At 61.0% G+C, this 24,866-nt stretch overlaps 1 protein-coding gene across 1 annotated transcript; it reads right to left on the reverse strand.

Annotated features, from left to right (window-relative positions):
* Nucleotides 1-24,653, reverse strand: RIPK4 (receptor interacting serine/threonine kinase 4). The gene is made up of 8 exons (XM_047797031.1): nucleotides 24,429-24,653; nucleotides 16,246-16,537; nucleotides 10,706-10,854; nucleotides 9,135-9,184; nucleotides 6,674-6,832; nucleotides 5,823-5,938; nucleotides 4,215-4,476; nucleotides 1-2,426 (listed from the first exon to the last, which is right to left on the reverse strand). Exons 1-8 carry the CDS (start codon nucleotides 24,608-24,610, stop codon nucleotides 1,267-1,269), a joined length of 2,370 nt encoding a protein of 789 aa, XP_047652987.1. The 5' UTR covers nucleotides 24,611-24,653; the 3' UTR covers nucleotides 1-1,266.
* Between the last annotated feature and the right edge of the window lie 213 nt (nucleotides 24,654-24,866).

Consider the following 24,866-nt stretch of genomic DNA (forward strand, 5'->3'; position numbering starts at 1 on the left):
TTTGAAGGAGGAGGAAGAAAACAGCTTTATTGACATCAAAGAAAACCTTTTTCTTCCACGTGTTCGGCATATCACCATAGGGTAACATATTAAAAGCACGAGGCCTATTAAAACATAGCCAGTTCTAAACAGTCTGGATATTTCCTGTCATAGAAAAGAACGGTCCTGTCCACAGACTCACAGGAACACACACGGTGCATCAATCAGCATCGATCTCTGACTCACACGCCCGGCCGAAGGCCACGTCCGCACACAGGGGAGGGCCTGCGGCCAAGCGACCCCAACAGTGGCATGTGCGACACAGGTGACAATGAAAGAACGGGGCTTCTACGTCCGAGACCATGAGGCTGTCTTCTGGACCCAACTCGGGGGTCACCCCCCCCCCAAAGCCGAGGCCCCTGCACAGTGGAGCCATTTGCAAAGCAGGTCAGAAACCCCCGGGGAGGCCCCAAAACAGCATCACTCAGCACAAACCACCCCCCTTTGCCAAAAACGAGATCTGGAAAGAAAATGAGGAGAAAGGTGGAGCCTCTGAGCAGGGAACACTGTTTTGAGTCCCAAAGGGAAGCTGTCAGCCCACCCTTCAGGACGCCGACATTTGACGCCAGCGCTCAGATGTCTTCTACGGTGAGAAATGCACGAGGCCGCGTGGTCAGCACACGTGGGTGGCCGCTCACGAGGCCTGACCGACGGACGAATGCGTGCGGCTAGAAAAGAGCAGGTCCGATGATGGGCTGTGGCTTAAAAACCAACCACCCATGTTACAGTCACTCCGGGACTGGACCACCCAACAATGGGAATGGTTTGACTGTGTCTAAGCAGCAGTCGACAGCGCCTGTCTAAGACGATGCGCGATGAAACAGGCACTCCGCTACAACGTTCTGGAACAGGCCTCTCTGCCTGCCACTGCAAATGGAGAGAGAAAACACAGCTCCTCCCACACCTGCCTCCCCAGACGGTGTGCTCCGGGCGGTTGCCGGCAGCTCGGCCCAGGACGGGCGGCTCTCGGCTTCGTCACCAAGGGGCCCATGTCACGAGCCAGAAGCGCGGCGAGATGCCTCCGAGCCCCCACCCCTCCGACACCGGTGCACCGGCGGGCGGATGGGCGAGCCCACCCAGACTGATGCCGTCCCAAGGGTGACGCCCAAGCAGATGCTGGTGCGAATCCAGAGTCAGCAGCCACCTGCCTCTCGACGGCCACACACGGCGAGCGGAGCACAGTGCTGGGACAGGGACCCCGCGGGCCCCATCTCCCGGGGCAGCAGGCTAGGTCTTGCTCCGCCGCAAGAGCGTGGCGGCGGGGCCGGGGCCGCCCTGGAACTTGAGGCTCTGCAGGTTGACGTGGGCCCCGTGTCTGAGCAGCGTCTCCACAGTCTTGGTGTGCCGGCCCTGGGCGGCCAGGTGCAGCGCGCTGAGCCCCTGCTCGTCCGACAGGTCGAGCACGTCGGCACACACCAGCTCCTCCACCACCTCCGAGTGGCCGCCAGCCGCGGCCAGGTGCAGCGCCGTCTGGCTGCGGGGCCCCCGGGCCAGCAGGTCGGCCTTCTCCTCCAGCAGCAGCTTGACGGTCGCCAGGTGGCCGCTGCGGGAGGCCAGGTGCAGGGCGGTGCAGCCCTCCGCGGTCACCGCCTCCCGGTGGGCGCCGCGGTGCAGGAGCAGCCTGGCGGTGCTCGTGTGGCCCGTCTCCGCAGCCACGTGCAGGGGCGTCTGCGCCAGCAGGTTGCACATGTTGACGTCAGAGTGCAGGTCGATGAGGACGCGGGCCACGCGGTAGTGCCCGCGCTGGGCGGCCAGGTGCAGGGGCGTCCTCCCGTCCAGCGTCTGGGCGTTGACGCTCACGCCGGGCTGCTTGGCCAGCAGCTTGACAATGGGCAGGTGGCCCTGCCAGGCGGCGTAGTGCAACGGCACCCAGGCGTCCTTCCCCGGCAGGCCCACGTCCACGCCGCGGCGCAGCAGGATGCGCACGACGCCCTCCTGGCCGTGCTGGCAGGCCACATGCATGGGCGTGCGGCCCTCGCAGTCCGCCTCGTGGACAGAGGCGTTCTTCTCCAGCAGCAGCCGCGTGCTGCCCTCGTCCCCGTTCTGGGCGGCGAAGTGCAGGGCCGTCCACTGGTCCTCGTCCGTGGCATTGACGCTGATCTTGCGGGCCAGCAGCAGCTCCACGACGCCCCGCACGCGCTTCTCCACAGCCACGTGGAGCGGGGTGGAGCCCTTCCGGTTGGTCAGGTTGGGGTTGGCATTGTTGAGCAGCAGCCACTTGACGCAGTCCTCCTGCCCGGCCTCCACGGCCAGGTGCAGCAGGCTGGCACCGCCGTCCAGGACCAGGTCGACGTCCTGCGGCTGCAGGATCTTCATCAGCCTGCTGGTGTCCCCGTTCACGATGGCATCCACGAGCTTCCTCTTCTGGACGTCGGAGGTGCCAAGATCTGCGGGGAGAGCAGAGGCGGGGTCAGACGAGGCCGCCCGCCCAGGGTCCTAACGTGGCCTGCAGGCCGCCTTTGACCCGAAACAGCCTAAGTGCCAGGCGGTGCACGTTGATTTAATCTGAGACCTAGAGGGGCGCCCTTGGGCAGGTCCGTGAGCATCCCCAGAGTGCTCTCCTGTCGATTTGCAAAGTCAAAGGCCACGCTAGCCATCCCGCAGGTCGTGGTTAGATTAAAGGATGGAAGCGCGGCCCCGCTGGTGCTCAGAGGCCGCCGCGGTCATGAACAGGAAGGGACGGAGTGGGCGGGACGGGGAGCACAGACCAGGCAGGAGCCCCGACTCACTGCAGAGCAGGCTGCTCCCGCACCACGGCCCCCTCGTGCTCATGCACCTGCTCCCAGACCAGCCTCCAAATGGGCTCTTACCCCTCCCGCCCCCGGCAACACCACAAAGGGTGTTTCTAGCACAACCTTCAAAGGACAGAGTCTGCCGTGCCAGGAGGACTGTTACTCAAGACGAAAGGGTTTCCTTGAACACACGAAGCCTCCCGCGCCGCCGGGGGTCAAGTGCCATGAAACGATGCCCTCCTGAAACCTTCTCAAGGGGTCCAGCCCGCGCGGGAGGAGGGGGGCCGGGCTGTATCCGAGAACGGAAGCAACCCCATCGGGATTTGGTGTTTCGACACCAGCTTCTGAACTGGGCCAGTGAGTGGCCCTCCCAAAGCAGGAAGATGCCCGGAGGCCGTTAGACCCCGAGAGAAGGTTCCCGTCTTCCTCCAAGGAAATGAGGAAGTTACACATGGTCCTCCGTGTGGGAGAGAAGGTTCTACATCTTCCTCGGGGTGGGCAGGGGGTGGGGTGGGGGTTCGGTACTTCTTTCTCTTCAACGTCATTGCTGGCTGCCTACCTCCCATGCAGCCCGGCCTGGACCCCCTCGGTGTCTTTGTAAGGCACTTCCTCAGCCCCAAATGCCCTCTTTCATCCTAAATACCCCACTCTAAAAATCCCAGGGGATCCTGGGCATCTAGGAAAAGCCCTCATTCCAGGAGGAATTCCCTGATACCCCAGGAAAAGCAAGCCCCCTTCCTCCTGGGTCTGCACCCATTCCCCCGATCCCCTGGCGCCCCTGCGCCACAGCCCTGAGCATGAACACCTCACGGGGAGGAAACCTCGCACCTTATCCTCGCAGGCGGCAGTGAAGGAGCTGGTCAAGCACCAGCCCCATGCCCAGGGATCAGCACCCAGACAGGACGGGGACAGGGAAGCGCCCTCAGAGAATAAAACCCAACATGTTCCAACAGGACCAAAGGGTCATGACCTCCAGGGACAACTCCCCCATCAACGCGCACGGCTACGGTCCAGGAGGAGCCCACAAACAAGACGGAACGGGGTGTCTACCCTGCACCGTCAGAGCAAGGGGTGCAGGGCTGACATCGGGAGGGAGGGGTTGGGGTGCGGGGCTTGGCACACCCACGGGGCTCCCGAGATGCAACGCGGGATCTCCGACCTACACACCCGAGGTCAGCCCAGGCTGCGATGCTGGTGCTGTAAAGTCCCCCCACACAGCAGCGGGGCATGGCCCACCCCCTCACACTTAAAGGACACCTGGTCGTCCGCCTGCATCTCTGGATTTGTCCTGACGCCCAAACCCCATCAGGGAAGGGCTGGAGAAAACACAGAACTACTGTCAGGTCCAGAAACTGGGTGCCCGGTCCTCTTCGGCTGCTCACACCCTGCCACCAGTCCCACAGCTGAGCTGGTTACTTCCCAGGGGCGGGGGCTTCCGCTCACCGCTGGTGGAAGGCTCCCGCTCGAAGGACAAGGACAGCGACCCTCTGGAGGAGAAGGCGGAATCGACAGAGGACACGCCTGAGAGCCTCTTGCCGCTGCTGGCGGACGGGAGCTTGGATTCGGAGGAGCTGCGGCTGAGATCCTCCGGGCCCTGGAGGGGCTGGGAGACGCCCGAGTCCAGCTGGGACAGCAGCTCGGAGAGGCTGTAGTCGTTGTCGAAGGTCGGGGCGGAGGCTCGCTTGAGCGGGGCGGGCACGGGCGCCTGCGGAGACGAGGACGGAGGCGGAGGATGAGGCCCCCTCCGTGAGACCCGGTGGGACGGCGGCGGGGGCAACGCCGTGTGGATCCCCTGGGAGCCAGGCAGGGCACTGAGGTCCCGGCAGGTGCACGCAATGCCACTCTGGGGAGTCCAGAGACCCCGCGCTGGGTCCACCCACAGGAGGACATTGAAATGACACACACACACACACACACACACACGACAATGACAAAGCTCCCAGTGCAGTGCTGCCCGGTGGTGTGGCCCAGGGTTATGGGCTGGCCAAGTCCACCCAGAACAGGTCAGAGCTGACAAGACGCACAGGAAGGGGACAAAAGGGCTGGGGTCCCAACCTGCCACTTTCCTTGGAGCTGTTGGCGTGCAGCGTGGGGGTGTGTGTGAACAGGGGGTGGGGGCACAGCGGCGGGGACAGCCCAGCACTCACCCCAGCGCATCCTAATTGGGCTTGGAAGGAGTGCCGCAAGAACGGCAGGTTCTAGGGACCAGAGTCTGAGGGTGACTGGCGATTCTTCCAGATTCCTGCCCACCTGTCCCCAAAGCCCCTTGTCCTAGGAAGGGCTGGTCTGCTCCGACCTGGTGGCTTGGGGCCCTGAGTCACGCCCACTCATGGGGCCTTCCTTTTCCTTATCGGGGGCCAGGTCACCTCCCCCCGTCCCTCTGCCCTCCGACCCCAGGCACACGCCCTTCATGCTCAGACAGCAGACACCCCGGGGAAACGGTGACTGTGTCCCCGCCTCCCACCGCGGCCTGCGTGAGCGGCCCAACGCCAGATAACACCTTAGAAAGTTTGTTTATCAGGCTCCACTTGCAACCCTTATTCCCATCAAGGTATTTCCTTGGTGTGCTTAGAACTTCTTATCACAGCTTACATACCCTGTGTGGCAGTCACAGGGTAAAACATTTACAAGCAGTTAGAAAGTGGCCGGACCCCCAGCCTCAAGGCGTAAAAAGACATCAAGAGCCCAGACCCCTCCCCACCCTGGCCTCTGGCTCCAAGGTTCAAGGCACATCCAGCCCTCGGCTCTTCACTGTGAAGCTCAGGCCCACACTGTCCTGCGTAACCCGATGGGAGGTGGGGACAAGTGCCATCAGGCAGGAAGCCAATCAAGCCAGCACGTCTCGGGCCTGCCTCCGGCCCTGAGCCAGGACGCCATGGCCGGCTCACCAGGGCAGCAAGCACGAGGGTGACCAGCTTGGAACGGGGACAGGGGGTGGCCCAAGCCTCAGAGCCGGGCCAAGCAATCCAGGCCAGCAGGGCGTTTGCAGCAAGGAGAGGCTCGAGCTCAAAGCCAAAGCATCAGACACCAGGCCAAGGGGAGGCCCATTACCTCGGCCTCGGCCTCGGCCTCGGCCTCGGGCGGGCTTCTCACGTCTGGCTCTCGAGCGGGCTCTCTGACCTCCTCATCAGGCTTCTCGCACAGGTCCTCGGTTTCGGAAGTGATTTCTGGGGGAGAAAACACAGAAGGGCATGTCCCCTGGGCACTGACGGACACAAACGCTCCGCCTGAACGGGTGACCTCGGGCCTGGACGGCGCCGCTCCTGACGGTCAGCTCTGCGGCTTCCCCACTGCCGGCGCCCCGCTGAGCTCCCAGCAACCCCGGGGCCAAACCGGGGCCCCCACCAGACTCCAAGTAAGAGCCACTGCATTCCTGTGTCCCCAAGAAGCCTTTCCCTGGGGAGCCCCGCCGGCCAGCCCCCAGAGCGCGTACCCCGATGGCCTGGGCTGCTGGCACCCGGCAAGAGGGCCCCAACCTCATTCATTGTTTTCTCCATGTAAGTTTCCAACAAAATGATCAATTAACTGCATCAGGATCATTTTCCTAACCAAAGGACACAGCTGTTCCCTGGGGACAAGACCCCAAGAGAAAGGCCAAGAGAGCCCCAGGCCAGCGGTCACATTGTCCCTAAAAGACACCGCTCTGCATCTCAGCCTGAAACACCAAGAATACACTTCTCGGGGCGGCAGCTGCAGGCGGGGTGGCCAGCTGGAGCCGCCCCACCCAGGCCCTGGGTGCTGGAGGCCCCGGGCGGGTGCCACAGGCGAGCACCCCTGTGGGTGCCGGGCTCGCCCCGGTGCCCCTGTCTCTGCACAGCCTCCCAACCTCCCCTGCCCCCGGCCCTGTCCCGGCCACGGACTCTGTCACGGCACGACCGTCACGCAGCCCCCGGGGCACCCACCTTGGAAGCTGGGCCGTTCTCGGGGGTCCCCGTGCCAGCACCGCTGCATGAGGCGCAGGAGGCTCCTGCAGGCGCGCGGCCGGGGTCTGCAGACGGGCGGCAGCTCGGGGCGGTGGCCCTTCACCACCTTCACCATGACGTGCAGGATGTTCCTCTCATCTGCGAAGGGAAGGCGCGCGGGTCAGGGCAGCTCCGCGCGGCTGGGAGCGCGTGCGGCCGGGCGTCCCCGTGCTGCCCCGGCGGCACCCGCCCGGCAGACACCTTCCTCTCCCAGACGCAGGCCCCGCGCTCATCCTTAAGCTTGCAGGGCACACCTGTCCTGCTTTCCCGGTTTTGGGAGCTACCTGTGACCCACGAAATGAAGTCACTGCCGGGTGTCAGAGCAGACCCCCCCTGGGCATCGACTTCAAAGGAAAGCCAAGTTCAAAGCAGAAAAACCCTGAGCGAGACAGGCTCCAAAGGCGCCTCTGCCCACCAAGCGAGGGACCCTTACTGGTCACGCGTCACATTGCCCAGCCCCCAAGTCTCCCTGCAAGGATGAAAAAGTGTTCCCCACATTTTTTAGCCCACAGGGCGGGACCCCGGTGGGCCACGGCGGGGAGCCAGCCACGGCATCGACGCCAGACTCCCCGTCCCTTGAAGTCTGGGGTGCGTGGAGGGGGGCCCGCCTGTCCCCCCCCCACCACCCCCACCCCCAGAAGCAAGCACGGACCCTCAGCCTCGCCACCCTGGTTCCAGGACAAAGGGCCCAAGGGAACCCTCAGCGGATGGATACTCTCACGCGGCCTAAAACCCCACCGCGCAGCCAGCTCCTGGTTCCCGCAGGCTGGGCAGGGGACTCCCGAGAGGCGGCGAGGGTGGAAAATGGGCCCCGGGTCCCTGGCAGCTGCCAGGCTTCGACTCTGACGTTCCGTTCCGCCCTCCCGTTAACCCTTGTGCAATAACCATCGCGCTTCCGTGATAACCCAGCCTGCGAAACCCGACAGGGCTTCCGAATACAGTGAAAGTAACCTGGACGCCTGGAGGGCTTTCCGCTGCCAGACGGACGCGAGAGGCTCCCAAGCCGCCTCCTGGGCACCTGGACACCGCCCCATCAGGGATAAAGCACGGGGGCCACGACGTCCCCACCACGTGCCTGACCTCAGGGCTGCCACCGGGTGGTGACCGTGGTCAGGCCGGCACGCAGCCACACGACAAACGATCCAGACCCCGGACCTCCACAGAGGAGGCGGTGGCGGCAGGGGGACAGGGTCACAGCGTACAGACCTGGCCTGGCCCCCGCACGGCCGCCACCCTGCGCCACCACCCGCTGAGCTGGGGCCACACGCTAACTCTGGTCCACATCTTTAGGTCTTTTTGGTGAAACCAGAAAATGGTGAGTAGCTCGACTGTGCCTGCAGAGGACAAGCGAGTCCTCCTACACACAATTAAGGAAACGACACGACTTTTCCAATCAACCGAGTCAAGGTCCAGGGGCCTCAAGGACAGAAACCAGTGGGCGGTGGCCTGGCGGGGGGTGGGGGGACCCCGACCCCGGGCAGCCTCTGTGCCAACACCCCCCCACACACGGGCTGCAGACCAGCTGCCCCACCATGGGCACGTCCACCACACGACCGGACTGCCCACTTCGAAAGGACTCGGATGGTCATTTGTATGTTAGATGTATTTTACTGTTAAAAATTAGAAAATTTGGGAGTTCCCGTCATGGCGCAGCAGAAACGAATCTGACTAGCATCCATGAGGATGCAGGTTCCATCCCTGGCCTCGCTTAGTGTGTTAAGGATCCAGGGTTGCTGGGAGCGGTGGTGTAGGTCGTAGACACGGCTCGGATCTGGTGTTGCAGTGGCTGTGGTGTAGGCCGGCGGCTACAGCTCTGATTCGACCCCTAGCCTGGGAATCTCCATATGCAACGGGTGTGGCCCTAAAAAGCAAAAAAAAAAAAAAAAAAGATAATTAGTTACAAATTAAAGAGCTAGCTGGAAACAACACTGACAAACCCACAGAGACAAAGGAGATGAGCGGCCATCGGGGGCTGGGGGGTGGGGGGGTCTGGAACGGCTGCCTCGGCAGCAGGGTGTTTCCTTCTGGGGCGATGGAAGGTCCTGGAAATGGACAGCGGTGAAGATGGTACACTCTGAGCACTTACCACCAGCTGAGGGAGAAACTTTGAAATATTGTATCATATACACCCACCGAAGAGGGAGCTGGCGCCCAACAAGACCCTGAGCACCCCAGGGAATCGGGGCCTTTCCCTGTGCGTGACTATACAGCAAGAGCGCCTGTGGGCCTATGCAAAAGCCTGCGTGACGTGGGCCCTGGGTTCCGTGCGGACCCGCTGGGCAGGACAGAGCGGCCCCACCGTGGGACCGTCCCGCTCGCAGACACTGCTCAAGGGACAGGCCCCCAAAGCACGCCCTCCTCTGCTCCCCGAGAGACGGCCGGGCCCCGCACGGCTACTCACCTGCAAAGGGCTTCTTCTGCGTGAGCACGCCCCAGAGCACGATGGCGAAGCTGCAAGGAAACGAGGCATCAGTGTCGGAGTCGGACCCTCAGCCAAAGCCAGAGGCTCTCATGCACAGCAACAAGCTGGAGGAAAACCACCACAGTCTTACAGAGGAGGGGGCCTCCGAGGTCCTTTTCAGGAATTTTTTAAACAGGAAAACACTTTTATTCCCCTCCTTTTACGGCCACACCTGCAGCATGTGGAAGTTCCTGGACCAGGGGTCCAACCAGAGCTCATTTTATATATCAGAGCTGTAGCCGCCAGCCTACACCCCAGTCACAGCAATGCCGGGTCCTCAACCCACTAAGCAAGGCCAGGGATCAAAGCCAAGTCCTCATGGATGCTAGTGAGGTTAGCTAACCGCTGAACCACGACGGGAACTCCTCCCAGAGCCATTTTCACTGTTGGAAATTATATATAAGATTACTCTGGATACACCCCAAAAGAGCTCAACCTGGTAAATTTTTTTCAAATATTTCAATACAATTATATGAACATCTTTGTTATGAACTCAGGCTCAGCTGCCCACCGCTTGAAAGCCAATCCTGGAGACAAGGGTTGGAAAGAAAAGACTGGTTTCTTCAAGAGGCTGATGACCTGGGCAGAAGGCGGACTCGCGTCTCAGAACCAGCTCTCTGGTAAATTAAAACCAAACCAAACCCGAAGTCCGAAGGTTGAGCTACCAGCCTGCACTGGGCTGATAGTGGCGGATTATAGAAATGCAGGAAGTCCCTACTGCAAATTAACAGAAATCTGCAAGTTCTAGGTTGAAACTCTCAAGTCTGAAATAAACAGAGACTCTTAATCCCCCCGAGCCCTCTGAGCTGTGACCAGCACCCACAGCGCCACTCGCCAGCAGACGTGCAGCCAAGCACGTGCACGGTGGCTGTGGTCAAACCAGTCGGCCAGGACTCCAGGCCTCCAGGCGGGGCTTCGGGCGACGGTCCCCCAGTGTGGTACAAGAGCTCGTCCCCGCCCGCCCCCCTCTTCCCTTCTCCCAGGAGTCTGCGCTCTGCATGAGGAAGACCTTTGCAACTTGGAAAAAGGACTGAATGACTCACAAGGGTCTCTAGCACAGAAACCCCCGGTGAGCTTGCAAACAGCCTCGAGTCCCTCTGCGCTCCTGCTCCAGGTAAGTGACATTAGGAAGTGTAAGTTCAGGGCCAGAGGGGACTGGCTTCGGGGCCCAAGTCCACATGCAGACAGACACACAGGTCACTTAAAGCAGGAGGTTCTTCCAGCAGACACACCATAAAGCCCACGCTCCCTAAACACAGCAAAGCCTTCCCAGCGCAGGGGCGGCCTCTCTGGGTGCATAACTGGCTCTAACTGGCTCTGAGCATTAACATTCTCCATCCCGGGCCCCCGCACTCACAGCAGAGATCTGTCTCCTGCAGGAAAGTCCCAGGGTAGCCCGTACCCACGGTCTAAAAGCCCCTTCCTTTGGACCAAACCTCTCCCCAGGAGCCGCTGGGAAAAGCAGCATCCGGAGCCCGAGGCTCCCGGGGGCCCGCACACCTGTCTCACACCTGTACACGTCGTGCTTGGTGTCGAAGAGCCGGCTCTTCTCCCGGATGCGCTCCGGAGGGAGGTAGGCGATGGTGCCGAACAGGCCGTCCATGCTGAGGTCGTGTGCGTGGGACAGCCCGTTGCACTTGGCCAGCCCGAAGTCGGAAATCTGAAACAGCAGTAAGAACGGGCTCGTCAAGCTTGATGGCAGCTTGAAGGGCAGGGACACCCCCACCCACACCCCGGCTGCCTTCCCAGGATGGCTCATCCTATCCCAACCTCCCTCGCGGGCCAGATGGGCACGATCGGAAGGAGCAGCCCTGCGCTCCCAGGGTGGCAGGGAGGCACGGCCGGCTCGGGAAGAACCCGCTCTGACGCCAGCAAGCACTTCATGGCCGGCGGAAAAGATGACACTCAAGGAAGGAATTCGCTTCCTTCTGAGCTGAGGATGTCAGTCCTGCGTCTGTCCTTGGGGCGTTAGTCTGACAGCCTGGGCCACACGCACGAAGGGAGGGGGCCGTGCTACGTTTTCAGGGTTTGGGCAAACCAGTCATGCCACCGCGCAGCTGGGGAGGCAGGCGGGCAAGCGGCAGCATGTTCTTTAAAGGGAAGCACGCCTTCAGCAGCCCTTTAATGTGAGCAAAACGAACACCGCCAGCCTGGGGCGGGGGGGGGCGGCGGGGGGGGGGTTTGGTCCTCCACCTGGAACATTCTGGGAGCAGACGCCTACTGCCTCCAAACACACAGCATCCCAATAAGAGGTCTGATGCACGTCCCCTCCCCCACGGGCCCACGGTCAAGGGGGCAGCTGGACTCCAGGGAGCACCTGGACCCAACCCGGGGTGGCAGGGTGCCCCACATGTCTCCACCCCCTTAGGCAAAGGTGGCCCGAAGGCTCAAGGTAACCCGCCGCCGGGAAGTCAAAGCTGGCAGACATGGGGGCGCCAGCTCCCCGCCCCCGGGGTGCGAATCCAGCCTTGGGAGGCGGAGGTAGTGAAGCACGCCACCCTCCGTGTGTGGGATTAGCCACATTCACGGCATTAAGGGACTCAGGATCCATGTGGAAAACAGCCCCTTTATCATCTTCTTCCAGGCTTGTGGATTTTTCTAAGCCTCCTAATTAACTCTGGGCTCCTCCCTAAACACACCTCTGGAGGGATCAGAAGTGCACTGAGTCAGGCCTTTAATCCTGGGCTCCCCTGCCCGCAGGTGAGCCAGTGGTCTGGTGTCATCACCACTGAACAGGGACAATGATGACGGGACTCCCTGGAGGGCGTCTCTGACCCCCCTGCAGGGGGTGACGGGAGGAAAGCCTGCAAGACCAGACCAGCCTCCCCCTTTCGGCAGCCAGGCCTTGCCAGGACGGGCGCGGCTCCACGTGCAAGAGGCCAGACCGGCCACTTCAGGGCCCCCCCCAACTGTCTGCTCTCTGGCCTTCAAGAAACTTCCCCCTCTGGAAAAGGAGGCGCTGGTCCAGGGTGGTAACGCTTGAAGCGGAGCAGGCAAAATTCCCGCACCCAGCTCAGCGGCAGGACGCTTTAACTCAGAACTGAAGACGGACTCGGATGCAGGGACCTTGGCACCAGTGCCCACCCCCCCAACGTTGGCAGCCTTCTCTTTCCATTTCTGTCGTTTTCAGATACAGCCAGCTGCTTCGAGATAATGCTTGGCGCAAAGAAAATCAGCACGAACTCTATGTCGAAGCTCTGGCACCAAAACATAAACCGAGACGAGAATTCTCTGACGGCCACCGACCCCTGGCCTGTAGGATTTCTCCACCTGCCCGTTCTGGCCTGTCCTGCCCTGGGAGGGGCTGCCCGTCTGCCCCCGGGTTCCTGGGCGGTGGGACAGTGTGGCGAGCCCTGTAAATCACAAGGGGACCCTCACACTTAGCGCAGCGGACCAGACCAAGAGACCGAGAAGGGGCACAGGCAGGGCTGGACCAGAGAGAGCAGGACCCTGGGCCCCCCTCGGAATACAGTCTGGTCTGGGCGAAGCAGGCCGTGAACACAGCTTGAGACTTTACGTAGAGTTATTTCATTACCAACTTGAAGTCGGTTTATCACTGATATGAAAATTAGTATTTTACCAGTGATACTTAGTATACTTCATATTAACAGCAAGTATTCATTTCATGCTGTGTCTTTAACACACTTTGCAAAACAAGCGGCTGCTGTGAAAAATCACCCCATCTATGGACAAAAATGTTGTCTCCAGGGACCAAGGGAGGGGGGTAAAGTGACAACTTCGGTCCTCATTCAAGATTCCAGATGAAGAAGTTCCCATCATGGCTCAGCGGAAACAAACCCGACCAGGAGCCATGAGGATGCGGGTTTGATCCCTGGCCTCCTCGCTCAGAGGCTGAAGGGTCCGGCGTTGCTGTGAGCTGTGGTGTTGGCCACAGATGTGGCTCAGATCTGGCGTTGCTGTGGCTGAGGCGTAGGCCATCAACTCCAGCTCCAAATCCACCCCTAGCTTGGGAACCTTCATATGCTGCAGGTGCGGCCCTAAGAGACAAAAAAAAAAAAAGGTTTCAGGTGAAAACTTTATTGCTCCAAATAACCACCTACTAAAACCTGCCCAGAAATCAGTGGCCCACTTAGAACTGCAGACAAGCAGCTGTTCCTGAAGAGGAAAGACACACATCATGTAAATACATTTTCTGCTTGTTTAGGGCTGAGCATGGCAGCGGGAGTCATACAGAGAGAAGAGACTGTGGTCGCCAAAGGGGAGGGAGGTGGGGGATGGACTGGGAGTCTGGGATTAGCAGGTGTGAGCTCTTATAATGAGAATGCGTTCACACCAGGGCCCACTGTGATTCACTACCCTGTGGTCAACCATAAGGGAAAAGAATCTGAAACAGAATCCATACACACGTATGCATGTATCTGAATCACTCCGATGTGTGGCAGAAATTAACCCAACATTATAAACCAATTCTACTTCATTAAAATAAATTTTACCCCCTTTTTTTAGGGACGCACCTGTGGCAAATGGAGCTTCCCAGGCTAAGGGTCAAAACGGAGCTGCAGCTACCAGCCTACCAGATCCCAGCCATGTCTGCGACCTACACCACAGCTCATGGCAACACCGGATCCTTAACCCACTGAGTGAGGCCAGGGATCAAACCTGCATCCTCGTGGATCGTTGTTGGGTTCATTACTGCTGAACCACAAAGGGAACTCCCCTCAGTAAAACAACTTTTAAAATAAAGACGGAGCCCCAGCGGAGCACATTCCCGACCTTTCCGGGCTCTCGGAAAGCAGGGCTGGCCCCTCGAAGCCGCAGCACCACCTCCCTTCCTGCCCCTGGAGACTGTTCCCAGCCACCCCAGGGCCCACTTGGTTCCTAAAGAATGCTCACCCCCTTCCTAAAACTGTCACGAAGCGCCAGGTCTGCCAAGTCAGGTGTTGACTGGCGGTGGAAGAAGGTGCCCGGGCTGAGGATCCCCAGAAGCCGCCGCAGAAACGACCCACGGGGAAAGCAGTCCGGGCGCAGCCGACAGCACTCACTGCCCTCCTGGGCATGGCTGGGCCCTACTGTGCACCCAGCCCGGGGGCCACTGCAGACGAAGCTACACATCCCGGCATGGACAGGAGGACTCTGCACTGGCCACTCCCAACACCCAGGGCCCAGGCCCTCCCGCCGGCCGGGCACCGAGCCCCAGAACAACAGGCCGCCACCCGCCCTGCCAAGGCAGAGTGGGGGAGGGCTGGGCTCCCCAGGGGACACCTGGAAGGAAGAGCCACAGCAGCCCGCTAAGCGACAGCCTTTCACCCCAAACATCCCACATGACTGCCAGGCGGGCCGCAGGGACAGTGCGCAGAGATATGAGCCCAGCCGGGCCCACCATGGTCCTTGATGCCAACAAGACAGTGCAAAGGCGCGTGGCTGCGGACACACCTGTCCAAGGACCCGGAGGGATCAGCAGGCCCCTCAGAAAGTGCGGCTATTACAGGGCGCCTTGGCATCCTTAAAGGTTCGTGTAGGCCTTCCCACACCCTGCAATGCAATCCAACCATGCCTCCTGCCTCCCCTGGCCTAAAACAAACAGCATCTTCCGGGACTTCTGTGGGGCCGTTTCATCCACCTAAAGGCTCTTCTGTGTGCTGTGTGCCCCCAACTCCTGACAGCGGAAAAGCCTGGTCCTCCCTGAAGACCTGTCCCACCCAGTGACACTCCCACCCTGAGCTGAGTCCCAGTGACTCCAACTGCCAAGGGCTGCCTGCCACCCACTGCGTGTCACAGGCCATGTCTGCGAGCATCTCACGAACGGCAGCAGGTTGGGGCGGGGGCGGGGAACCAAGGGCTCCGGGCCACAGAATCTCGTTGTCACCTCTGCTCGATGATGTACAGCTGGATGACAGTGGCCCTGGATTGACTCCCTCTGAGCCCCAGCTTAGCAGGAGCCACCGTCCACACAGACAGGTAGCTCCGTCCCACACAGGGCAGCCGTCCTCGCCCCCCGTTTCCGCGCACATTCTAGATGGGGGTCGAAGGATTCACACTGCACTTGATGCCCGTGGACTCTGCACTCCTAGTTACAACTGTCAGCGGGGGGCACAGGTGAGGCCAGCACCCCAACCAGAAGGCAACAGGATGCTGGAGATGCTAGAACTTGGGCGGACTGGAACCATCGATTGGCTGTTTGTTTTCTCAGTTCCCTGTGTCCCTTTAGCAGGAGGGGACCTCCAGCCTCTGGTTCAAATCTAACTCCTGAGCGACATCTCCTTAGGGACACCCTGTAACGAGTGTCTGAGGGGAACACTGACTCCCCCACTGGCCACGAGCTGGCTCAGCCAGAGCACTGTGCCTGCCACAGAGGCGGGGAGCGGCCGAGTGAGGCCCCCAGGCCCAGGACTAGACACACCTCAGGTCCCCCTCCTCCTGAGGCCACAGTGTGAGGGCCCTTGCCACCGATTCGCCCTCCTGAGGGACACGGCGACCACATCAGGTGGGCCAGCCCACAACCCATGTCACCGTGTGGGACACTCAGAGACAGCCCCCCCCCCCACCAGGCTGACACAACAGCCCTTGGGGGAGAGAAACACCAAGCTGACAGCGCTGACGATGCCCAACTCCGAGTGGCCGGCACCTGACTTTTGGCTATGTTATCACTCAGACTTTTCTACTTTATAAACTCGTCAAAAAAGGGCAGAGGAGAACAGCAGGAGCCCCGAGACCCTCCCTCCCCGACACCCCTCATTTCAGACCACTGCAGATTCCCACCAGCCCAACCCCCGGAGCCACAGAGGGGAACCATGGCCTGACTCCAGAGCCCACCAACCCTCAGGGTGCCCTGAACGGGGATGTGGGGGAGGGCCCCCTGTTCGTCAGCATCCGTTTTCCAGCCCCACACTCTGTGGCGTTTATACCAGCCACACGCGGCAAGACGGGGCGTCCTGATGCTGAGAGAGGCCTCTGCTTCCAGTTCTTGCCCGCAAGCAGGACCACCTCCTCATCCACCCTCCCGCTGGCTCCAAGGTTCCAGCCCACCCCGACCCCTGAGCGGCCAGCCCTCCGGGGCCCTGGTCCCCGCTCGGGCGCCGTGCGTCCCTACCTTGACGTGGTAGTGGGCGTCCAGCAGGATGTTGGCGGGCTTGAGGTCCAGGTGGAGGAGAGGCGGGGCCATGCAGTGCAGGAAGTTCATGCCCACCGCCGTCTCGTGGATGATGCGGAAGCGCAGGTCCCAGGGCAGCGGCTCGGAGGCCAGCAGCCTCTCCAGGGAGCCCGTCTCCATGTACTCCATGACCAGGCCCACCGGCTCCTGGCAGATGCCGTACACGGGCAGCACGTAGCGGAACTTGGCCATCTCCATCTTCTTGGCTTCTTCCAGAAGCTCCATGCGCTCCCTGGAAGAGGGCAGAGCCGTGAGGAACGTGCAGTGGTCCCCTGGCCACTAACGCAAGCCGCCGGAGCCAGGAGATCACCAGCTCCACGTGGCTGAGAAAATGACTAAAATGCACGTCCACATGCACCTGTGGACATGGGCACGCACGCGCGCGCATGCACGCACACACACACACCGAGCTCCCAGCAACGTCATATAATTACATTCTGGGCCTTGTCATGTCTGCAGGGCTTCAGTGCCAAGGTTATTCACACAGCTGCGGGCTGTGGGGTCATTACTGGGGAGGAGGACAGAGCTCCCGAGCGCTGCCTGAACCCCCCAGGGGCCCTGAGCGCATGGGAGCTCTGGGGCCTCAGAGGAGGCTGACTGTCCCTGCTCTGGGGATGCGGGAAGGGACGCTTAGGTTTGGCGAAAAGCTGGAACAAAGCAACCATCTACAGGACCCAGCCCCCTCCTCTGGGAAGCCCATCCCTCCAGCTGGACCGAGCATTCCCGAACCCACCCCGAGCTTGGAATGCACAGAGTGCTGGTCTAAAGTGCGGTCTGGTGCCGCTGCTCAAGAGCCACCTTCTTTTTAAAACCCTTTTTTTTTTTTTTTACTGTAGTAAAATACAGCTAACGTTGTCACTTTAGCCATTCACTTCAAGGGTGTGATTCGAAGGCATCATAACCCACCCGCCCCGTGCAGTGTAGCCATCGGCCCGTTCTCATCCCCAGCAGGAACTCTGTACCCACCCTGCCCTCAGCCCCTCCCACTCTGTTCCCCGTGGATTCGCCTGCTCCAGGAACCTCACGTAAGTGGCATCATAGGATATGTGTCCTTGGGTAACTGGCTTGCTTAATCCCATGTTCTCACGGTCCTTCCACGTTGGAACACACACCGAACCTCACTCCCTTTACAGCGGGCCAGCAGACCGCTGCCCAAGGAGACCGTGGCGTGCCCGTCCAGCCAGCCGCAGGTGGACACCGGGCCAGTGCCCGCTCTTGGTTACCGTGACGGCTGCCGTGTGCGCGTACACACGGGTGCTCAAGACCCCTCTTTTGGATCCACGCCAGGACAGGGCGGCCTGATCACGTGGTCCTTGGTGAGTTTCGTAAAGAAACTCTGGAGGCTTCACTCTCTGCCTCCCCAGAACGTTTGCCAACCCCCGGTCTAAGGTCACTTCCTGGGGCAGCCCATGGTTTTACAGACCAGAATCCAGGGCCTTGGTCGGTGTCATCGTGATGGGTCAAAGTCTCAGAGTGCATTCTGGAAAAGAGGCTGAATCCCACAAGGACAGGGCCTGGCCCGTCCTCAAACGCAGCCAGCAGAGAGAGCACCCGGGAGCCGGCCGAAATGCAGATTCCCTGGCCTCGGAGAATGGGCTCTGGGTGGGAAAAGAATGGGCTCCGGCCTTCTGGGAAGCGCCTAAGGATCAGTCCAGAACCACATAGCCTCCCGGATGGGGATGGAGACAGGCAGCAGCAGGGGTTGGGAGCAGAGTCCCTTAGCCCAGGCCGCCTCTGCTTCCACCACAGGGGCTCTTCGAGGGCTGGGATGCACCTGCCCGCCCCCCACCTGCACCTGCCCCCTGCCACCTGCACCTGCTTCCCAGCCTGCTGGAGAATCAGAAACTACAAAGAGCCAGTTTCTTCCTGAAGCCACCTCCTCTCTGAGAGCACAACAGGCCCCCAGGCTTCCCTTAGGCTGTGGAAACACTTCCCACCTGCAAGGCGGGGCCGCACTCCCAGTTCACTGTGCCTAGGGTGGGCTTGGCTGGACGGGGCCTCACGCCTCTGCCCGCCGAGCTGGCCCCAGCACTTGGGAGGGGAGCTCACGGTGAACATGTGCCCAGGTGGGCATCTCAGGGAGGGGACCCCTGGTGTAGACAGTGGTTCTCAGCTAGGGGTGACCTGGCCTCCGGGGGACCCTGGACATGTTGGTGGTCACAGCTGGGGGCGGCTGCTGGCACCCAGGGGGCCAAGGCCAGAAGTGCTGCCCCACATCCTGCAGTGCCCAGGAGTCCCACGGCAGAGACGTGCCCAGCTCCAGTGCCAAGAGTGCCAAGCCTGACAACCGCAGGTAAGGAGCCAACGCACTTCCAGCCAACGTTAAACCACAACAGTCCACGACTGCCGACTCTCGCGCTCCCAGCATTCACTGCGACATTAATCTGCATCTAATTAAAGTCCACTCGCGGACAAGTATTCACCAAGCATCCTCTACGTGTCAGATCCGATGACACGAGAGAGCCCCGCCCCCCAGGCTATTTCCCTTCTGAGGGGAAGATGTAGAATTACACCAAAAAAAAGAAGTGGAGTTGAAACTCCGGGTACTCTGAAGGGGAAGAACAGAGACCTGGAGAAGTTTAATAATGGGGGGGCCTAACTCGAGGGGACAGAGGGCAGCAGCAGGGGCTTGTGAGCATGGGATGTGGGGGGCAGGCAGCAAGAGCAGGAGACCAACAGGCCAAGGAGCAAACGCAGCCTGCTGGCCTTGGGAACGGGTGGGACAGGCAGCAGGAGTGACTCAGGGGCATTCCTGAAAACAGCACTGAGCTCAGCACGACCTGCCCTCCAAGCACTCCGGTTAAAGAGCCAGGTCATGAAAAGCAAGGTGTCCCCAGGAGCCCCTGCGGGGGCCCGGCGACTCCCGCCTTTCAGAGGAAATTCTGTGGGGTCCCCAAGCCGGCCAGGCCCTCCCTTCAGGCACAGCGCTTGCAGGGCTCCAGGTGACCAGCAGGCAGACCCCAACCCTGAGCCCGGTCTCGACAGACATCTGAAAGAGGAAAGGGCCGGGGGCCCTGGTCAAGCATCGGTTAAAATAAAGGTAGTCACTGACGGAGGCCACCTCCTCGCTCGCCTCCTGGAGGCCCTTCGCATCAGCTGCACTGATGGGTTCTAACACTCGCTCCCAAGCGCCCGGGGCCAGGGATGAGCACGGCCGAGGCTTCTCTTTCCTATTCTAAGAATCGGTTTGATGACTCGCCCCCTCACTCCCATTGCCTTTCTTTTCTTTTCAGGTGGCCAGGCGGCGTGCACAGCTCCCCAGCAGCGTGAGTTCAGAGCATGGAGCCCGTGGCCCTGGCGGAAGACCCAGCTCCACCAGGATAGTGCGAGGCTCCCTCCAGACCACAAGCTTCCAGGCTGGCTGCTAACAAGGTCACTCTCTGCTTTCAGCAGGCGTTCTGAGAGTGAGCCCCTCACACGAGCCCGACTGATCCCCAGGAGGAAGTCAATGACCCTGAGGCCAAAGTGAGGGTTGTGCCTCTCGGCAAGTGGCACCTGCCTCCACTTGCCCGCAGGGCTAAGTCCAGTGAAGCCCAGGTGACTTGTGCTGGCAGCCACCGCAGGCTCTGCCCCGCCCTGGGCCTTTCCGCCTTTGTTTAGAAAAGAAAAAGAAGAGACACCCTCATCCCCACCCCGCAGCCCAGCCACCGGTTTGCTCCAGAGAATGGAAAGCTCCAGAAAGCTGGCCACAGCCTGGATGTTCTAAGGACAGCCTTGGTGCCACAGACCACACACCCAGGGCATCTCGCGGAGGATAGCCAGCGGTCCCGACCTTCTCCGCGACAGCTCCTTCAGAAAGGCCTTGGAGCAGAGGACCCCGCCCGCGGCTGCACCCCTGAGGCTAGGAAAGGGGCCAGGGGGCTGCCCAGCAGGGGGTTCAAGGGAACCCAGGGAGCTGCCTCACAGGGGCCTGGGCGGCAGGGTGGCCGGACCCCCAGATGCCCCCAGGGGTCCCATTCATCCTATTTACATAAAGTAACCACTTGGGGGACCCCATCCTCTAGGCCTTTGTCAGCTGCCCCCGGGAGCACCCCCAACACACACATACACACACGCACATATGCACGCATGCACGCACGCACGCACGCACGCGCACACAGCAGCATCTGCAATTCAGTAAGCTTTTAAAAAGCTTCTGCTTCTTAAAATATACTTTTCCTCCAAGCAGGATTTCTGGTTTATGCTGACAACAACACAAAAAGAACTGGAGCTCGGTTGTCAGGATGACAATTGTTCCTTTAGGACCTGGAGGGATTTTCAAACCAGTCCCAGAGCCCAGGGGCAGGAGGGGGCCGGGGGGCCCCGGGTCCTCAGGGTCGTGCCCCCATCAAATCCCGTTCTACCGGGTCAGCGGTGGGGTCGGGGCCTCCCCGTCCTCGGACTCCGTCTTCACTGGAACAACCTAAAAACAGTGACTGCGATGAGACACCATTCAACGGGGCTGGCGTCCTCTTCTCTCCTGTCGTCACTTCTCTTTGGGGCGAGGGTGGCTAGCTCTCTCCCCAGCAGGAACAGGGGACACCCCAGCCTCCCGCCTTGGTCCGACCGGGAAAAGCTCTGGGCCCCGGCAGGCCCACGCCACAGTTCAACTACTTAAAGGCAGTGTCCCAAGAGCGCTTAGATCGGCTCAGTTTCTCTTCTCCATTAGCCAAAGCGCGCTTCGGGGAGGGCAGCGGAGGCGGGAGAAACAGAGGAAACAGCATCGCCAGATGGGTTATTCCTCAGAGACCCTTTTGGGAGAAGGGGTGAGATTCCCCGCCAGGCTCAGGCAGGAAGGCCAAGCCCAGCAGGTGGGGTGGGAAAGCTTTCTGGAGGCCCGAACCCCAGAGGGGGGCGAAAATGGGCAGACCGTGTGGGAAGAGAAAGGGATCTGGGCTGGGGGAGGGGGTCAGTAACAAAGAGCCCCTCAGAGGGAGCGACCTGGGCCTCCTGGGGGAAGAGGCAGCAGGAAAGAGGATTTAATCACCTGCTGGCAGAGGCAGAGGCCTCTCGACCAGGCCTGCTCACTGCGCACCAGCCCAATTACCTTCCCAGGGAGCCTGCCGGGGTTCCCACACTTCTATTTTTAAAACTGACAAGAGCCAGGCTTGTCCGATTGCCGGCTCTGCACTTGCAAACCCAGGGTTTGCTCAGGCTCGCCCTGACGGGCCGCTGCCCATCATGCAGCAGCTGCCAGCGGCGCCCAGTTATCCTGGGCTTCCTCCCAGCTGGCGGCAGCGGGGGAGGGAAATGCTGGCAGAAAGGCCTCCGGAGCTGAATTCTCACCCAAACGGGGGTGCCCCCCACTAGACTCCGCCCTGGCCCTCACCATCCCCTAATGAGGGTCAGCAGGGGCAGCCACCCATCCCCAAATCCACCAGATGTGCCCATGAGGAGTGGGGGTGCAGATCAACAGGGCGTCACTTGTGAACCTCACCAAGGCGTCCCCCTGGGAACCTCAAGACAGGCCTGGGGCCTGGGAGCCCCCAACCGTCCCCACACAGAAGTACCAGCTCTCGTGGCCTGGGGCAGCCTGCTGTTCCCAGGGGCCCAGGTGGGTGCTGAGGATCAGGGGTGGGGCATGAAGACTGCAGCCAGGAGACCCCAGCCCACCCGGAAGGAGAAGCAGCCTACGAAAATGAGCCGGATCCACATCTGTACCTGGGGTGGGTCCCGTGCAGCCAGTGGAGGAGGCCCTGGGAATGAAGAGACCAGGCCTTGGTGGCGGGGGTGAGGGGTGCCAGCCTTTACACAGGTGAGATAAGATTTAGTTAGCCAGGAGGGGAACGGGGTTGGGGCTGCACCCAGGAACCCCAGGGAAACCCCATTCCCCACTCCAGGGAACACCGTGCAAGGAGAAGGGTGAGGGGGGGAGGCAGCTCATCAGAAGAACCCACACTTGGCAGCACAGGTGGCACCACTTCCAGGTCGAGGTGCAACCCTGCAAGCCTGCGATGCAACCAGCTCCTCCTGCACCACAGAGGGAGTGACACACATGCCTAATGAGAACCTCAGACTAAAGAGAGTCAATCGCTTTGCAAAGAGCAGGGGTTCGACCATCTTCTCAGCCGCAAAAATCAGCTACTGCCACTCCCGCCGAGGTCCAGCCTGCTCCACCCAACCGGCCAAGTGCAAGCAGTGAACCTCTTCCTGGTGGGTGATGCTGACCCTGACCTCGCTGCCCAGTACATGCCACCACCTGCCTGGCTCGGCAGGTCAGGAAAGCCTTCCAGTTAAAGGACAAAACGCTTTTCAAGCGGGCAATGCAAGACCCTAAGTGGGCTGCCTCAAGCAGAGAAACCCTATCTCCAACTGGGCCACCCAAGAAACAAGGTTGCTGGGAATAGCAGACTCTGAAGATGCAAGCTGATGAGTCAGCCTGGGCCCAGCCTGTTTACTAGGCTCTTCCAATACAAGATGCTGGTGTGAAAACCTTCGCCGATCCAGAAACCTGGGCCAGAAAACTCGATCAGACAAATAAATGTCCCCAAGAGTGAAAAATACCCGCACGGCATGGCAGCTGGAGTCTCGTCTTTCAGGATCTAACGACTGGCGGGCACTCAAAAGTGGTTTGGATTTCATCAAAATGACCACAGCGCCCCTCCCGGCCTGAGAAGTTCTCTGGATCCCAGGCCCAGCTTCACAAGCATCTCACCTTTAAGTTAGTGATATTTATAGGACACTTATCGCCGCTCTCCTGAAGTTTCCAAGAAACACTGGGTTTGAGGCTTAGAGCAAAGAGCCACCAATAGCTCTGCCATATCATCTCCTTGGCCAAGATGAAAACACAAAGCCACCAAGTACGGGGCGGGGGGTTTCCTTCTTTGGGGGACTGCAGGCGGTAACCTAGTCCAGCGACACACACAGCCACCCCCGGATAAGCATCACCACCATCCGAGGGCTGAAAAGCTGCAGTTTGGAGGCCCCATCACTCAAAGAGCATGGGATCAGAAACCCTGAGACAGCAAAGGCTATTCCGGGTTTAACAGGAGCCGCTTTTTCGTGTCTGTGTCTATTGGGGGCTGCCCGCACGAGGGAGCTTACAGAACACAAACAGCGAATAACTTCCATGTAGAAGGCAAGCTTCACCAAAGGATAAGTCATTTAAATGCCCCCAATTGAAGCCTGCAAATTATGAAAATGCAACCGCCAATGACGAACCTCCCCCTGCCCCAAAAGACCTCCTTTTCCAAACCCTCCTCCCACCCCCCAAATTATGCGCAGACCACACTCCACCGGCCAAGTTTAACTGGGGCAGCTCTGGGCCTTTCCAAGCGTCCTCACTAACTTGGGCAGGCCTGTTATGGAAGGTCAGGCAGATGGGTCCCGGCTCTGAGGTCTTTAAACGGGTAAACCGGGGTCCAGGAGGGCACCGACACCAAGCGGGTCAGTGCAAGCCCCCTCCCCAGAGGCTCCGCCTCGAAATTAAGACAGCTAAAACGAGAGCGCGCGGGCAGAAAGCGCCGGACCTTAGAAAAGGGCCCCCAGGCCGCCCGCAGGACCCCACCGCTAGGCCCACGCCAGGTAACGCCCACGCCCAAGTGCCCGGGCGCCGAGGAAGCCCGGCCAAGCCAAGCCAGGGCTTCCGACCGAAATAATTACCATCTTACACCAATTTGTGCTCCGAAGTAAATTACTAAGTACGTCGAACGGAGACTAACTCACTCACAAAGCCCAGATCCCCACACGGCAATTTTTCTAAGCAGGGCGCAGACCGCAGCACCGGGGTGGGTCCTGGGAGGGCCGGGCGCACCTCCGAGGGGCGCAGGTCCAAGGCCCGAGGTGGGCTCGCGACCCTGAAAATCCCGGGCTCACCGGAAGCCAGGTAACAATACTGGGCATTTACATCTTCGGCAACGCGGCACCCCGAGGTCCCCCGCAGGAGCCGCAGCCCGGGGCCGCGGTGTGAGCAATGAGACCCGGCGTCCCTCCAGCCGGGCAAGCGGCGCGGACACCGCCCGGAGCTCACGGGCTCGCCCGCCCGGCACCTGGTCTCCCTCCCGAGGCTGCTCTGGAGGCGACTCAGGTGGAGAGAAAGAGAACGCCCGGCATTCCGGCACCCGGGCCCCCGCCGGCCGCTGCGAGGCCGGGCCCCGCTGCCTGCCGCCCGCTCCAGAGCCGCGGTCCCCGCCCGGGCCGCTGACCTGTCGTCGACGTGCAGGCTCGGCGAGCACTTGATGGCCAGCCAGGTCTTCCAGTGGACGTGGCGCACCTTGTACACCTGCCCGAAGCCGCCCGAGCCGACCTTCTCCCAGCCCGCGAACTCGCTCGCGTCGAAGGTGCGCAGCAGCCCCAGGGCCCACGGGCTCCGGCTCTCGCCCTCCATCGCGCGCGTCCAGCCGCCGCCCCGCGCCGCCGCGGCCGCCCAGGTGCCCAGGTGCGCGCCCCGCCCGCTGACGTCACGTCCGCCGCGCGCCCCGCCCTCCGTTGGCCCCGCCCCCCGGGCCCCGGGTTGGGGCGGAACGACCCACCAGCCGGTGAGGTCACAGCGCGCTCTCCCCCTGGTGCCCAGCCGGGGAAGAAGCGAGCGCCGCGCTCGGCTGGTGGCCTGCGAGTGTGCGTGCGTGCGGGCATGTGCATGT

Source organism: Phacochoerus africanus, chromosome 1, assembly GCF_016906955.1.
Source record: "Phacochoerus africanus isolate WHEZ1 chromosome 1, ROS_Pafr_v1, whole genome shotgun sequence".
In the NCBI taxonomy this organism is placed as follows: Eukaryota; Metazoa; Chordata; class Mammalia; order Artiodactyla; family Suidae; genus Phacochoerus; species Phacochoerus africanus.